This window comes from Mastacembelus armatus, chromosome 23, assembly GCF_900324485.2.
Source record: "Mastacembelus armatus chromosome 23, fMasArm1.2, whole genome shotgun sequence".
NCBI classification, from domain to species: Eukaryota; Metazoa; Chordata; class Actinopteri; order Synbranchiformes; family Mastacembelidae; genus Mastacembelus; species Mastacembelus armatus.
In genome coordinates this window covers 11,283,958-11,299,675 of record NC_046655.1, presented here as the reverse complement: position 1 = coordinate 11,299,675, position 15,718 = coordinate 11,283,958, and the positions used below count along the sequence as shown (strand labels likewise).

Genomic DNA, 15,718 nt, shown 5'->3' with positions numbered 1-15,718 from the left:
GATATCAACAGAGGGTGTGTTGATTAATTAATTCACACACACATTTCTCAGAACTGCAGTGACACATCAGCAGTTGCAGCTTCATAAAATCAATGAAGTCCACTCCCAGCAGTTTACTATGTAAAACTGATACTACTATATATCAGTAAAAAGAATTACTTAAAGAAATACTTAAAGATGTAACACAACACTTTCAATCAACACACACACTCATATTAGCATCATTTATTTTAGGAAATTATATTATTACAATTCATTAAATTATGATTTTCCAAATCTGAATCCTCTAAGCAAATATTTACAAATTTCACAGTGAATTTGGTACATTTGGTTATAATATAATAGAAGTATATTCAAACCCTGTTAACAACAGTTTTGCACACACAAAAAAAAAATTACAAAAGAACAAAAGAATGCAAAAAGGCTAAGAAACACAAACTGGATAATGGCATTAAGGCAGGAGAAACTGAGCCCTTCTAAAAATATTGATTATGATATCCATGTTCATCATCAACAGTGCAGTGAAGCAATACTATCAGAGCTACTACTGTGGACTTTACACATAGAGAGCCTGAGTCATCACTGAAACGTCTCATGAACAGGAATGTTATTAGGCGAGACCAGAAATGGGTGGATGACATGGGTAGACAACAGCTCAGATCATTCCTGCCTCTGTGGTATGCAGCCTTCCATCTCCAACACCTCAGGCCATCCATCAAATTTGTTAGTATCTGCATTGTTTTTTATATGCTAAAAGGGAAAACACAAAACAGACACACACACACACATGTTCAATGTGAAACCAAATAGCCTGCATTGGTTTGTAATTTAATATATGCAGTAAGTATTCAGGTCAGACCACTGGCAGTGCATGAAACTCCTGTGATTTGAATAGTTGACAAGATAAATAATGCATTGTACTGCCAGCCTAACAGATGACACAACACTAAAAATTAACAAATGACTGTCAATTTACTAATATATACATTACAGTGAGAAATGTGATTGGGCATGTGCCTCTGTTTATCAACTCTGGTCAGCAATAGTTATTATGGTGTGTGATGTGCATTTGGCAGCAATACTGTGAATCTCACCAGACAGGTTGGCTGTGTGATTGGGGAACTCTTTATATGAAACACTTGGCATTTGAGATTGGGATTTACAGGAGTAGATGTAAAAACAGGATTTTGTGGTTCGGGTTACCTGTTCAAATGGACTCTTGGTCTTGATGCCTTTTCCTCCTACAAAGATCCAGTTATCCCGGAAACCTAAATTATTGATGGCTGAGCTGCCGAGATCGGAAATTAGCTTCCTGGCTTCATCGTTGAGTCTAAAGAACATAGAAAACAGATATTGCATCATGGCCACACCCGCAGTAACACAATAGATGTTAAATATCCCCCCCAGCCATTTCTTCATTTGAATTTGACTTTTAGGCCATATTACAGCAAACATCCCTACTTTGTTGCAGGATCATCAAACGAGGCCATCATCACAACTGTCCCATCTTCAATTTCCTTCAGGAATTTAATGAAGGGAACCACATCTAAGGAAGATTTCCCATGGTTAAAACAATACATGTTTATAAAAAAGATCATGAAATATACACACCTTCCGTGTGAAATATACTCACCTCCTGCCCACATATCAAAAGAGTCTGTCTTGATAAGTTCCCCGGTTTTTCCTGTAGGGGGAAAGATCCGAGTTTATTCTACTGTAAATCTATGGTTAGCAAGTATAATTAACAGTAGTATGCACAGTTGTTACTACATTACAGTACAAAATCATGGTAATGGTTTATTACTACAGACAGGGTAATCAAGCCTTTGTTTCTGATGTGGAGAAACCAGATTAACAAGAAAAATCTCAAAATGCAACAGAACAAACATGGAAAATGGAACGTCTTTTGAGCTTTTTAAAAAAGCTCCATTCCATGTCTAGTGTAACTTTGCAGTATTATATTACTACCAGCAGAACTGTATTTATAAAGGGAAATTCCTGCTGATAATGTTACCATTAACCAGGCCAATGTTGATTCCTCTCCCCACATTGTTCTTCACAGCACTCATTACTCTACAAGGAATAAGAGGAGAGTAAGCATAGAGCACTTAGGGATTACTGTCAATTGTAATTAAATGGTTAAAAAAACATTATGTAGCTGTGTGCAGAAGTGTGTTTAAGGTCAGTTTAACAAACAACACCACAGTAACCAACACTAGGAAAAACAGACTTTGTAGAGATTCTAATTGTTATACATATACAGTATATTTATTCATGCAACTGACAAAAATATTGGAGAAAAAGATGACTAGATGGAGGAGGAAATGGTATTGCTATAAATGCGTTGCATTTGACCACCCTTATTAAACATTACAACAACCAGGATATGCTGTTTAAAACATACCAAGTGACAAGCAGCTATCGACATTATCAACTTTTTCTGTTTACATATGATTCTATTATTACTGGTGGTAGTAGGGTTGCTATGCTGCTAAGAAATAATGTGTGATCATGTAAAATATTTTAAAAATGTTTTCTTGATCTTAATCTAAGTCACAATTATAGCTAAGACACAATGTGCGTAAGCTGATGACACAAACAGTTCTAATATCTCGTCTTTATTTAACAAGCTCAGACACATGTAGGATGTCTGGTGTAAATAACACTCCCACACTTTAAATCTTTGATGGGTGTGTTCAGTAAACACATGAGAAATTTTAATTGTTTGTTACCAGGTCTAGCATATTGTGTTTCTTTGTGGCGTTTTATAGCAAATCAATGCAGAAAGCCAGTTAAAACCATATGTTACTGTGACATCATGAGCCTTTTAGTTTAAGTCTTCTTCTGAGAAAGAGGCAGTACAAATGTGTTTACATAACAGGTCTGTTATGTTGTAGCTTCACTTACAGTTTGTCCTCCAGACATATTTTAGGCCCAACCACACTGGCTGCTCCACTTGTCATCTTGAAAGCCAAATGTCCTTGTGGACATGCTTTGGACAGCCCACACTTGTGCCTGACTGGCTTTGATGCTGTGAATAAATACACTCCATTTACACATCAGGTAACAGGTAGCACAGTACCAGGTAATCCAGTCACACAAGACTATCCACAAATAGCTGCAGACAAAGAAGAAGAAGCAAGTGTCCAACTCAAACGCCACCAGAAAGAATCTACAATCCGAACACTACACACTAAGTTTAACACACACTTTAACCATGAAGTGATTTCCTGTTAACTTGTTTCCTACAGCAGAATTTCTCCTTAATCACTGCACTCTGCCCCAGCTTTATTGTTACCTTACTTGTGTCAACTGGTATAGAGAAACTTTAAAAAGGGAGGAAAATATATTAGAAGAAATCTGTCAGTGAGATCACAAAAGCAAAAAGAATAAACAACAATTTGAGCATACTTACAGCTTCCAATTTGTCTAGATTTGACTGAAAAGCAAAGGAACACACACGTTTAAGGAGATTTCCAGTTACTAAATGTTGCTCATTTAAATGCAGCATGTTAATATGCCTTCATTAAAATAAACACATACTTCAACCTTGCTAAAGCAAGCAAAGCGTTATCACAATGTCAGTTTGTGTAACAGTGCCTGACATATTATTTATACAATATTTCTTTCAATAAAGTGCGACTCACAGGACATAGTGCCGAGAGTAAAATCCATATTAATATCCAGCAGCTGAAAAGCCAGAAAAGCAGCTACGAGAAATGTAAAGATGAGCGCTGCTAACTTCAGAAAACCTGGGAAAGAGAAACCACGTAGACAGACAGATTACAGGCTCAGTTATCGACACATTTTTAGATGTAACTATGTATTTTACCACATAAATATAACCTACTATTGTGTTTCACCTCACACTGCGTAGCTTAGACAGGATACACTTACCGCCAGCCCGGAGCATCTTAACCAGCCGCCTTTTCCGCAGCCAACAACCTGCAATGGAAAACACACCTGGTCAGTTTTTTCCCCGATTCCTGTCTCAAAGTATGGAGGTGGTCCACGTTAGCTAGTTAGTTAGCTGATTTACGTTAATTTACACTGACGGTGACAACTGAGCACTGACGGCTAACAATAGTTTCAACTGTAAAGTCTGGTATTTAAACATTTAGTTACTTTAACTTTATTGAATTAGTCACGACACGACAGTAGACACCTAACGCTAACGCTGTCTTCAGGCTAACTACTGTTTTTATACTGTAGCGTTACGTATCCTGGAAGTTAGTTAGCTTGACGTTAGCGCCTGAAAAGCTAACTAGCGTAAACTGCAACATTTAATGCTACGTCGATTAGTTAAAAAAAAACCTCCCGCAGAAGCACAGTAAAGATGACAATTGGATCTAACGTTAAAAAAGTGCCCTTCAGATCATTGGTCATACCTTGCTTACCTGTTGAATTCACGCTACCACAGCAACCGCACACCCTGACGAGGGGACGGTATTAGAAACACTGTGCAATGACAGCTGAGCTCGTCTCTGAGGTGAGATGCTCCACCCTACCGGTAAAGACGATCAAACAGACGGACCTGTTGTGAAATTAAGCCGCGGGTTTATTAGGCCTATTACTATTATTTAAAGAATCGTTTTCTACCAAGTTCAACGTTTCTCTGCAAAAAAAAAAAAAAAAGCTAGGTTTCTTTTTCGTGAAGGCAGAACAGACCGAGCAGAATCTAAGAAGAAAGTAATAAAATGTCAAAACAGTCAAATTTTAACATAACATATATACGCAAATAGATTGTCATTATTGAAATAGGTATAACATTTTTCCAGTAAGGTCTTAAACTGTTAAACATTTATTAAAATGCATAGTATAAAAAAATAGGGATTTCAGATTATATCAACTTTTAAATACGTTGTTTCGATGCATTAAGTTGTTCATGAGGATAATTTGTTAAGTCTGAGAATGAAATAATTCACTATTTATATCTAACTAATAATCTACACACACTTTTTTCAAACGCAAACGAAGGAGTTATAGACAATCTTCGACGCTCATCTAATTCAGTTTCCGGCTCTTTCTTCTTCACCGCTCATTTTCAAACACATGAGACAACTTCAGGTGCCACGAGCGCCATCTCGTGGACACACTTTAAAGCAGAAGTTTATTGTGCAATTGAAACCTGTTATACACGGTGAAGTGTATAATTCAACGGGATAAACACATAATATGCAGTGCGTTGTTTCTAAATGTACATTTTCAGAATAGCCACGTTCATTTTGACATTAAACAGAAAGTAAAACAGTGGTGCCAACTAAGTCAAATTTAAACAAAAAACATACAAATCCAGGCTTAAGCAAAGTAAAGCAATTCAGAGAAATAAGATCAATAAGTTAAGACATTTAACATTTTTTTTGCTCATCATTCCAAACAAGACAATTTGGCACAGAGGGTGCTCCCATCACAATATGAGGGAATAGTCCAACTAAATGCAGTTGCAGTTGGCCTTCTTTTTCAGCACATTCGGTTTCAATCGTAGTATTATATCCATTAAAATGTGTCATCCAATAAGATCCTGGCAAAATAAGAAAAAAAAAGTAGTAGTATACTCAAGGAAAATTGAGTTTTGAGTGTTAATACCAGTGATAATAACTCTTACATCATCTGAGTCCTGTTGGCAGGCTGTGCTATTGCTGCTAGTGGCACTTCCCAAGTCAGGCGTGATTCCGTTCTCATCATCCTGAGTCTCCATCCTGAGGTTGGAGAAACGATACACAGGTGTCCTGTAAAGGTCAACAGGAGACCACAGTGGTCAGCTTCTACTGGGTGCCTCAGGTGTATGTGCTGTGTCTAGCTCACCTGTTTCTATAAAGCACTCTCCTGACAGCAAGGACAGCAGAAGTGACAGCTACCAAGACGATGACTCCTGCTCCTGCACACACCAGGATCAACACCAGCCTCTCCCTCTGCAAAATAGACACACCGGCTGTTACATTCCTAAAATCTGAACATGGATATGTGACCACACAGATTAGAAGAAGACATGTACTGACTGGTGTGTTAAAGTGTGTGACTTGAGATGATGTGGTGGCAGGTGAACCGGGGCTGGGTTTAACACCACAGGGTCTGATGACTGTCGGCACTTTGAGCCGAGGAGTAAACCCACCCTCACACTTATCACTTGGGACCTTGCGATACCTACAAACAGAGTAAAACGTGTGTGAGAATGTATGTGATGTGCGCCTTTACGTTCTAAAAAGCAGTGGCCATTATTACCCTGTTGTCAGAAGTTCATCCTCCTTTCCATTCAAACAGATCGTCAAGGTTTTATTTCCGGCACTGGGTTGTCTCACACACTCTGCGTTCACATCGCGATGGTAACCGTAGTCACTATAAAGGGCAGAAAGTGTGTTCACTAGGGTTATCCTTCATACTGTATTAGCTGCTGAAACCAAAACAAGCTCAGGCTCCTTTGAAAATAGCATAATTTCTGTGTAGTCCATATAACATGGTACAGACAGTCTGACTTACCATAAGTAATCTTCTTTGGTACATAAGCAGGGGCTTTGCTTCTTGCTCACTACAAAACTTCTCCCATTTCTGCATACAGATTGTTTCTTTAACCTCCTATATGTCTCCTTCACACCAAGGACGCAGCCATTTCTCTCCCCTTCTTCTGTAGAATGAGCCAACCACTCTTCATAGTCCTGATCATTACCTGTTAAATCAGACCAATCAGAACACTCCTGTAACTGGAAATTCTTTCCAGTAGTAGGCAAAATTAACCAAATTCAATAAGATTTATTTAATTGACAGTGACCAAACAAATTCTGATTGGCCCACATAAGTATGTGACATCACATTTTTTAGCTGATTCCCAACAAACTGATGATAGGACCAAAGAAAATGATTGTAACGTGTTGATGCACCTCGTAACATGGCCTATAAAGGAACAGGATCAAAATCGCAGCAGAGATGATAATAGCAGTTTGACTTACACTCTCTGGCAATAAGACTCTGGAAATCAATAGTGACGGTCACCCACATGGGCTGACCATCATCCTCAGGTCGGAAACCCCACACGCTGACATTCATGGCCCTGGTCCCTGGTTCGGACGCCAGGCCCGCGAAGAAGAAAGGCTGCTCTGTGAAGTTATATGACTTCCAGCACTGGCCCTCATCTGTAGAAAACCTGGTGACCAGAAATGGTGGTGAAAGTAAACTTTAGTATAACCTGCAGAAATGTATGTGCAAACGTTCTTTGTTTCTTTCCCTCTTACTGGCACATAATTCTGTGGTTTAATTGTGCACGGGGTAGAAATATCTGCTTCATACTTGATAGTCTTGACTTGTCCTTCATGTTGAGCCTCCACAGCCACAATGAGACCACCAGAGTTTAATATGCTGTAGTGATGAGGACCCCTCAGTGTCCCCCTCCAGCTATAACCCCCATCAGAGGAAACAAACACATCTGGGTGCTGTGATGATGACAGAGAATCACCCACAGTACCTGGAGAAGAGAGGAAATAATCCAGATACTTCATAATTTAATCACATCACCACATACTGTAAATAGTGGTCTAGTTCAAAATTACTCAGCTGTTTAAAGCTGTGAGTAATATTGCTGTAAGCCTACATCTGGACTTAATTTGTTCTGTGTAACAAAGGTTTGGTAAATTGCAGTTTAATTACCATGGGCAATAACCAGACCAACAGCAGTTGGCTCAGACAGAGCCAGCATGGGAACTATTTGGTTGTTCCGACTGTGTTCTCCATGAATATGAAGGTGGCACTGATGAGAAACACATATAAAAAGCACTTAAGTGAACCACTAACATGAATAAATTAATGCCAGCGCATGCATATGTAAACAGATTCATTTGTCTGCATGTGACATACATTCTTAGTATGATCTTCACAATCCACGTTCTCAGGTTTATTAAGCCGTTGCCACTTCCCTCCTCTGTTGAAGGAAATGACTGATCTTATACAGTTGTCTGCAACAAAAGAAAGTGTTAAGGTCATAATTCAGCATAAAATCAGAAGGTGAATTAGTGTTACTGAATTATGTATTGCTGTGATTGTGTGGAAAGGCCTACCCTCATCTAGTTTGTTGGTGAGGTAGACTCCTCTCAGTGACGTTATGTTGGTGAAATCGCTTTTCCTGTGCCCACCGAACAGGTGGCGCTCCAGTGATTTGGAGAACAAGACCCCACGGTCATCTGAGGTGTACATGGTCCCGAAGTAGGTCTCTGGTGTGAAGTAGATGGAGAGAGTGTAGTCTGATTTTACTCATGAAGGTCTGTTTACTGCTCATGTAAACAACTGTGTAGTGTCTTGTATGGTTTTCTAGGGAAACGTAATCTTGATTATGTCTCAGTGGGTTCTCTTGGTTTGAGCCTAGAGAGCATATGTTTGTCTGTTAAAACTAGACTTTGAAAGATACAGGCATTTACCAGGCCAAAACGGTTTAATGTAAGACACTAGTTGCATTATGGGAAATGTAGGAGCATGTGTTTTTGCAGCTTTAACCCAAGCCCTTTCAAAGGCAGTCTATCAGGGCTGTAGCTTTGGGAAAAAACCCAATGTGAAGGAGTTCTTGTAGCGTGCCATACGTTAACATCACTTCAGGAGTACAAAAATAACAGTGGTATCTTAGTAGAGATACCTAAAAACTTGTAATCCAGATAATTGTGGGAATTGTTACATGCTGTGTTTCAATATTTCTGAAAAGTAAGGCAAACCACATTCCTTCCTGGTGCAAAGAGGATGTGGTCACGCTTTTAAAAAAGAGAAAGTACTGAAAATAAGTTTTCCTTTTACCTTTAGTGCTCCAGACTATAAAGGCTTTAATAACATACTGCAGACTTCTAACCAAAAGAACTAACTGGGTAAAGTTATACAGTCTAAATAATAAAAATTGTTTAGTGGACTGTATCTGGAGTAATGTCTCAAACTGGATGCAGTACTGATGTTAAAACACTGTGTAGGACCTGGTGTCAGATGATGCCACGCTGACACAGACCTTTCAACATCAGCATGATCACAAGTCATCACCAGAAATACTTTGACTCTGTGAAGCTCATACACGTGGCAGCTGAAGCCATGAAGGACGAGCTCAGCTGATGAAGGTGATGGACATCTCGAATGTGTGTGTGTGTGTGTGTGTAAAACACCCTGATCCTGAGACAGGTTTGTCAGCTTTTGCAGTGTAACCTAAATCAGGCTCCTTCCAGCCAACAAAAGATAAAGCCCCTGTACTCAGTATCTCCCTTATTTATCTCAACAATTGGAAAGTCCCATCACTTAACCCATTCAGCACTAACTGGAGAACTTTCCAGGGAAACCAGTAGTAATAATAACGTGAAAGGAAACAGATGTAGACATGAATGAGAAACTGCATGAGACAGAGACTGTGAGGGTTTGGGGGAGAAATACAGAGAAAAGAGGATGAAACAAAAGAACAAAGACCAGGCAATTGAACTTGCATGTAAAAACACACTGTATGATGGAATGATTTGTCAGCAGCACCAAGAACTTGTGAAACCAGTCTGGCCTTTACTAGCCATATTGCGTGTGTTTTTAAGGTAGTTGTGTGTTTTCGTGTCATCTAAATGCAAAATATAGACAAAGGGGATTAGCTGTGCATGTGTGTCTGTTACCTCCTGGGTTATCCACATGCATGAAGACCATATCTTCATCTCCATCCAGGATGGAGTAGAACTGCAAACACACACACACACACACACACACACACACACACACACATCATATTGCAGAAGGTGGAGCACATGTACTATAGGTGAGAAAATCTGTATTAGGGATTTAAAAGAAAGATAGTGATAACTAGTTTAATCTTTGCCACAGATCCTGTCTAGTTGTCATGAGAGAGAGTGTGTGTTTGTGCTGTCAACAACACGTAGGTGTGAAAGTGTGTAGATGTGGGGGGGGTGGAGGGGGTTGAGGGGGTTGTTTCGGCAGAACAGATGTGTTTTGCAGTTTCTTTTGAAAAAGGAAATGTTGCCACTTATGTTTTTACTTAAGCTGAAGCAACGTCTGTTACTTCCAACCACTCACAGCATGTGTGGAAGTGAAGTGAAGCTGGGCAGGAGAGCTGAAAAGTTTCCCAACCCCAAATCTGACTCAAAGTGTGAGTGACAACGCATTTCCTGAGGTTTTTCTGGGCCTGTTTAAATAAAGTGTCCTGACCCCTTGATACAAAGGAAGCCGTGATTGTTAAATATTACAGGAATTTCCTTAATAAAACAGACAAAACTGTAAATAGGGACCTGCTTGAACAGAAAATAGGTAGAGCTGAGTACATCAGCACCAAATGAAGTATTTAAGTTCATATGTTTTGTCTCTGAGCGTGTTGAAATGTATTCCTCACCTGCTCAGTGGAGGCAGAAGGGAGCAGCGCTTGATTGAAGGTATCTCCTTGGTCTGATGAGAAATACATGACACGAGGGGATCTCTGGGAGCAAAGTGATGCATCGCTATGTAAATATTCACATATTTATGAACAGACCAGCAAGTGTCATGTCATTGCTTTTTAATGTGTTATTTTAGTTTGATATATTTTTATACTAAGGCTTTTTGCGCATGCATCTCACCGGATCTTCCATCACAGAGAAGAAGAGAAAGGCTCCTATGTAGCCAAAACTGTAGATGTCCTCATGGATTATTGTGAAGGTCTTGCCCAAGTCCTTTGTCCTCTTCAGCAGTAAGTCTCCCCTCTCATCTGCCTCAACTACAGCAACAAGAAGCAAGACAGAAATATTAGTGTGCGTCACTAGGACTACATTTCTACTGACACTCCAGACTCTTATTTGTTGGTTTTACTTCTACTTTTAAATAAGTGAAATTTTATAGTGAAGGACTTTTCTGAAAGTTTCTGTTTTTTGGGCTGGTTGAATGTGTATGCATTATGCCACCTTCACATATCTTCCATAGTTTACTAATATTGTTGATTTGATTTAGTGCTTTGTGTTTGTCTGCTGCATGCACCTGTCCAGCATAATTTGTGTAAGAATAGCAGTAATAGTAACTGTCCTGTTTCATCATGTAAACTCATTTGTTCGATCTTATTGCTACAAATCTATGAATAAGGCCCTTGACAGGTTTTTTTATGCCCTACTCTGCTGTAAAAGGCTCATACCTGTGTCTGCTTGACGGTAGCTGAAGAACAAATTAATACCAGCACCCCTGATGGAAAGAGGAAGTTAAAAACATTTCATAATCACCAAAAATACCACATAAATGAAATGTTTTTTTAAAGATTTTTTTTGTTTGTTTTACTTTTCCAGAACAGAACATACTGCAGGTCAAATATATCAAATCATTCAGTTTCAGTTCAACTCAAAATCTGTCATACGTTCAAATAAAATTCTAATACTGTGTCATGATGTATTTGCTAATTATGCAATATTACTGGGATATTTGGGAACTGCGATATTTTACACTAGGATTTGGTGTGTAGTTTTGTTCTCACCATGAGAAAGAATGCACTCCATCATGCATTTTTTTCCATGTGGCTCCAAAGTCCAGAGAGAGCCACAGAGTGTCCTGCACGTCAGGAAACAAGAATGTTTACCTTAACTTTAAAGTATGTGCATCATGTGTCTGTGGGCATAGAGGACACACATGACGTGTGGATGTGCGTCTGTTTCGGCCCAGAATATTACACAGAGAAATGGAGACCATCACCTTGAAAATTTAAATTTAACACTAACAATGGGCAGGCGAAGACAGGAGGTGACAATTAAAAGAAAATAAGAAAGAACAAAAGTATTTGTATTGGTCGGCTGTGCAACTCACATCAATGCTGAGGGCCACAAGGTAGTCAGGGTTGAGGAAGTGATATGTGATTGGCTGGTCTAAGTGGAAAGGCAGTTGGATAAACTTAAAAGTTGCACCAGCATCTCTGGAGGTGAAGATGATCCCACCTGGGCGGTCCACCACCGGTGTGTCTGCTGTCAAGATGACCTGCCCGTTAAAGGGAATGACAATGAATTAAAATCATATAGGAGATGCAATGTTGGCAGAGTAGGTCGCTAAAGATAATGAGAATATCAAAATCTGTTTATTTACTACTGTATATTTTACCTTTGCTAATATTTATATTGGAGAGTGTGCCGAATTCCTGGCTAAAAACATGAATACATGTCAGATAAAAATGTCTTTAAGGTTACTAATCCCAATTTCATTATAAACCTTCGCATCGCAAACCATCCTGGAACACAAGTCAAGTTGGCCACAGTCACAGCAAACATGCCAGCCACCATACCACATGCAGGACATATGCAAACGTTATTTGAAAGTGAAGATGTAGACAGCTCTGTCACTACACACACAGAAAGAAACAAAGCCTGTCATCACAGCTTGTTAGGAGATTCCAAAATCAGAGCTAAAATTAACTTACAGAGTTCCCTGGTCCAACGCTGATGCCAAACTCCTCCCTTATGAAGGTGTTGTTGATCCGGTTGGAAATGTCATGGAATAATTTTCCGTAATCCGTACTGATGGGAAAGAAAAGATCAAGGTCAATCTTAAGCTCCCATTTTACAGTACAGTTTCCTTATTCATAGCCTAAAAAATACTAACTCGCCTTCTGTAAAGTCGTGAAGAACCTCCATGGTGGAAAGTATCGACTGGACCATTAATTGTAGACAGCACCAGAATGACCTATAGGAAACAATGCAGTGTGGTTAAAACTTCATGACTGTACTGGTGTAAAAAAAAAATGCATCTTATGATTCTAATGACTCCAGGACTGAGAAAGTTACCATTTCCATTTGATTATGACACATTTATTTATTTGTTTTCTTTATTATTGCTAAATATCGAGATAGCCTCATATAGCTTGTTTAAAAAGAATAGATTTCAGCCCAAATTTTAAAATAAAATGATGCTAAAAAAATGTATATCTGATTTAACTCTGATTTACTGAAACTCTTAGTCTATAAATGAGGATGATCTGATGGTTGCAGCACTTTAGGCACTAAGTTAATACTAAGATACTCACTCCTGTGCCATCTCCCACCCATGTGAGAATTACATGGGAGCCATCATCACCGTTAAACCCTGTCTGGGAGAAAGAGAGACAGAAAGACTCTCATGTATGAAAAGTTTAAAAACACAATTAAATTGTTTATTTACTAAACGTCCACTTTCTCTAATGGTCAGATACCACATCTTGCAATATATTAAATAAATACATAAATATAATAAAACATGTTCAGCAGCTGGTTACTCCGTTATCTATTTACATAGATGTCAATTAGTATCAGAGTCCTACTTAAACATTCCCAGCGTCAGATCAGTGACGCACAATTCAAGCCTCACCTCATGCGTGTTGTCATCCAGAACCTTGTGCTCGGCTGGAGTGAGTGGGAGCCGGCAGGAGGTGAAGGGAGTACCGTGATCAGGCTTCGATGTGCCCGAGGAGCTGCTGGTGTCTCTCCTCTGTCGTGCGCGCACTTGGCCCAGGCTCTCATACTGCTGAGTCCGTTGGAAAGTCACCGTCCTCCCCCAGCTCTTTCTCCCCTCAGTTCCCAGAAGAACGCACACCCCGCTGAGGACAACAAGGCTCCAGATCATATCCAATGCGCTAAAGAGACCGCACTAAAAATGAGTACCAGGGACTTAGGGATTAGTGCATTAGTTGCATAATTGCGTTGCGCTCTAAACCCAAATGGGGGCGGGTAGTGCTCAGAGCGGGTCGTTAATATAAAAGATGCTGTGTGAGGTGGTACGTCCTCCGCCTGCAGGTGTTTCTGCCCGCATCCAAGTAACCTGAGTTGCAGAGAGTGTTTTTTGATGGAAACGCACTTTGTGGCCAATTGCAACCAGTGCAAAATGTGTGTGTGTGTGTGTGTGTGTGTGTGTGGAGGGTGAACGAGGGGAGTTTTCCTCACGCTTTGTTACAGTGAGCAGTAATGAACGCCAGAGGGACGTGAAGCTTTCGCATGTGGCGAACATCTAACTCCCAGGTGCCAAAAGGCCTCAGAAGAGTTTAGCGTTTTGACGCACGAGAAATAATTACTCCTATTATAGAGCTGCTGTCACTTTGACGAGGAAAAACAACAGGTTTGTTTGAAGACCATCCACACCAAGACATCTGAAGACTGAGCAGAGACTGATATGAGCTGTGCAGAGGCTGGAAAGGAAAGCATAAATCAGCAAAGTGCTATTTTGCTGATTTGACACTTATTTACACGTCTCTATCTGTAGTTTTTACTTTACACTTAAGTTTTAAGGCCAGATTTAAAAGATAATCTTTGTATAAGAGCTTTTGTGTTGAAATAATTTGTAGCACTTTGAGATTTGCTTCAAATATAAAGTGCATTATAAATAAAATGTATTATTATTATCTCTTCTCTATATGGTGATGTTGTCTTTCTTGCCTTATGTGAAGCATTCTGAATTGGCTTTGTGTGCACCAAATGTCCTGAAAAACAAAAATTGCCTCAGCTGTGGGAGAATTTGGCAAACGAGAAAAGCCATGTGATGAGTCACTGCTGATGACCAGTCTCTGTTGTGCATGAATAACCATTACTGTTAAATGTTTCAGACTAAAAACTGCACTTCCTCTCACTCGCAGCAGCGGGGGGGACAGGAAAACACTGGCAATGTGCAGGATTTAATAGAAAATGTTAAAACTCCGTTCATTTTGTTTGGACACTAACATATTTAGCTTTAAACCTGCAGGTGAGCTCCCTCAATGCTAGAGCCCATGATCGAATAGTAAATTCACTTTGTTGGACATTAGTGCAGTTCAAGCCCAGAGAAACAGCGTTCATGAGATTAGTGGCTCAGTAGCAGCAGCAGTGTTATTATATCACGGCTGTTTATGTGGTTTTCACAGTGCTTTAGAGGATGAACAACCGGAAGTGACACACATTACTGTGTATTATTGCTCACAATGGTGCTTTCCTCACTAAGGGAAGCTCTCCTGCTAACATGTACAGTACATTTTCAGTTAGTGATAGTGATTCAGTGTCCAAGATGTTTGTTCTTGTTCTGTTCTAACTTGATAAACTGGAGCGCTCACTTTCCTGATAAGGGAAATGACACTGAGTCATTCACCTCAAAAAAACCATGTTATGATGCAAGATTCTAAAATGCTGCTGATAGCCAGACATCAGTGATCTTTTTCAGGAACCGCATTTACATTTCACATGATTCACTGAAACATACTCACAGATCACACGGACTTCCTGACTCTACAGGGCTCACGTTGTGCAATCAGGCTCTCTTGTGAGATTACCACCCCAAAGGTTTCTAATTCGTTATTTTTCTTTGTGCTTGGGTCATGTTTCAGGGGAGAAAAAAAAAAAAAAAAAAAAGGTTCTTGTTTTATCTGAGCGTTTGACTGTTTTGAGTGAAGTGAAGCTGCTTCTCTGGTCAGTTACTGTGAGGACACAAAGGTTCATATTTCCGTAAGTTTGTGTTCTTGTCCCCACTGTAAAATACAAAGAGCCTACTTCTTCCTATTTTCTGAAAAGTCTGGAATATCCACATTTAAGATGCTTGAATTTATCTTAATTCTTTTATTTTAAAAAAAAAAGCAAAAAACAAAACTGAAAATACACATGAAAACACTCACTTTGTGCAAACAGTTGGTCAGTAGTGATGGTACATTTGGGATTTGTAGTTCGAACACAGACTAGCTCCTACAGTGTTTGGTAGTCGATGGTACAAGGATGAACAAGATTTTGGGATTATGAGTCAGTATCAAACAGCCTGCTGACAAGATTCTTCAAGGTGCAGA

At 39.5% G+C, this 15,718-nt stretch overlaps 2 protein-coding genes across 4 annotated transcripts; both read right to left on the bottom strand.

Moving 5' to 3' along the window:
• Nucleotides 1–210: 210 nt before the first annotated feature.
• fam3c (FAM3 metabolism regulating signaling molecule C) lies at nt 211–4,503 on the bottom strand. 2 transcript variants are annotated; one of them, XM_026327022.1, is made up of 10 exons: nt 4,398–4,503; nt 3,898–3,945; nt 3,648–3,752; nt 3,416–3,439; nt 2,908–3,031; nt 2,015–2,073; nt 1,634–1,684; nt 1,462–1,546; nt 1,204–1,330; nt 211–750 (listed from the first exon to the last, which is right to left on the bottom strand). In XM_026327022.1, the coding sequence occupies exons 2-10, from the start codon at nt 3,911–3,913 to the stop codon at nt 661–663; spliced, it is 681 nt and encodes a 226-aa protein (XP_026182807.1). In that variant the 5' UTR covers nt 3,914–3,945; nt 4,398–4,503; the 3' UTR covers nt 211–660. The 2 variants fall into 2 exon arrangements, with proteins under 2 accessions (XP_026182807.1, XP_026182808.1); XM_026327023.1 differs by having other exon boundaries at nt 4,389–4,496.
• Nucleotides 4,504–5,111: 608 nt separating this feature from the next.
• Nucleotides 5,112–13,763, bottom strand: LOC113142165 (sortilin). Of its 2 annotated transcripts, none has more exons than XM_026327021.1 (21): nt 13,291–13,763; nt 12,971–13,033; nt 12,554–12,630; nt 12,368–12,464; nt 11,764–11,931; nt 11,438–11,511; nt 11,105–11,151; nt 10,560–10,696; nt 10,337–10,420; nt 9,609–9,669; nt 8,046–8,198; nt 7,846–7,943; nt 7,639–7,738; nt 7,282–7,456; nt 6,945–7,138; nt 6,478–6,664; nt 6,223–6,336; nt 6,000–6,144; nt 5,806–5,912; nt 5,606–5,699; nt 5,112–5,521 (listed from the first exon to the last, which is right to left on the bottom strand). In XM_026327021.1, the coding sequence occupies exons 1-21, from the start codon at nt 13,543–13,545 to the stop codon at nt 5,507–5,509; spliced, it is 2,445 nt and encodes an 814-aa protein (XP_026182806.1). In that variant the 5' UTR covers nt 13,546–13,763; the 3' UTR covers nt 5,112–5,506. The 2 variants fall into 2 exon arrangements, with proteins under 2 accessions (XP_026182806.1, XP_026182805.1); XM_026327020.1 differs by having other exon boundaries at nt 5,113–5,521; nt 5,606–5,729; nt 13,291–13,762.
• Between the last annotated feature and the right edge of the window lie 1,955 nt (nt 13,764–15,718).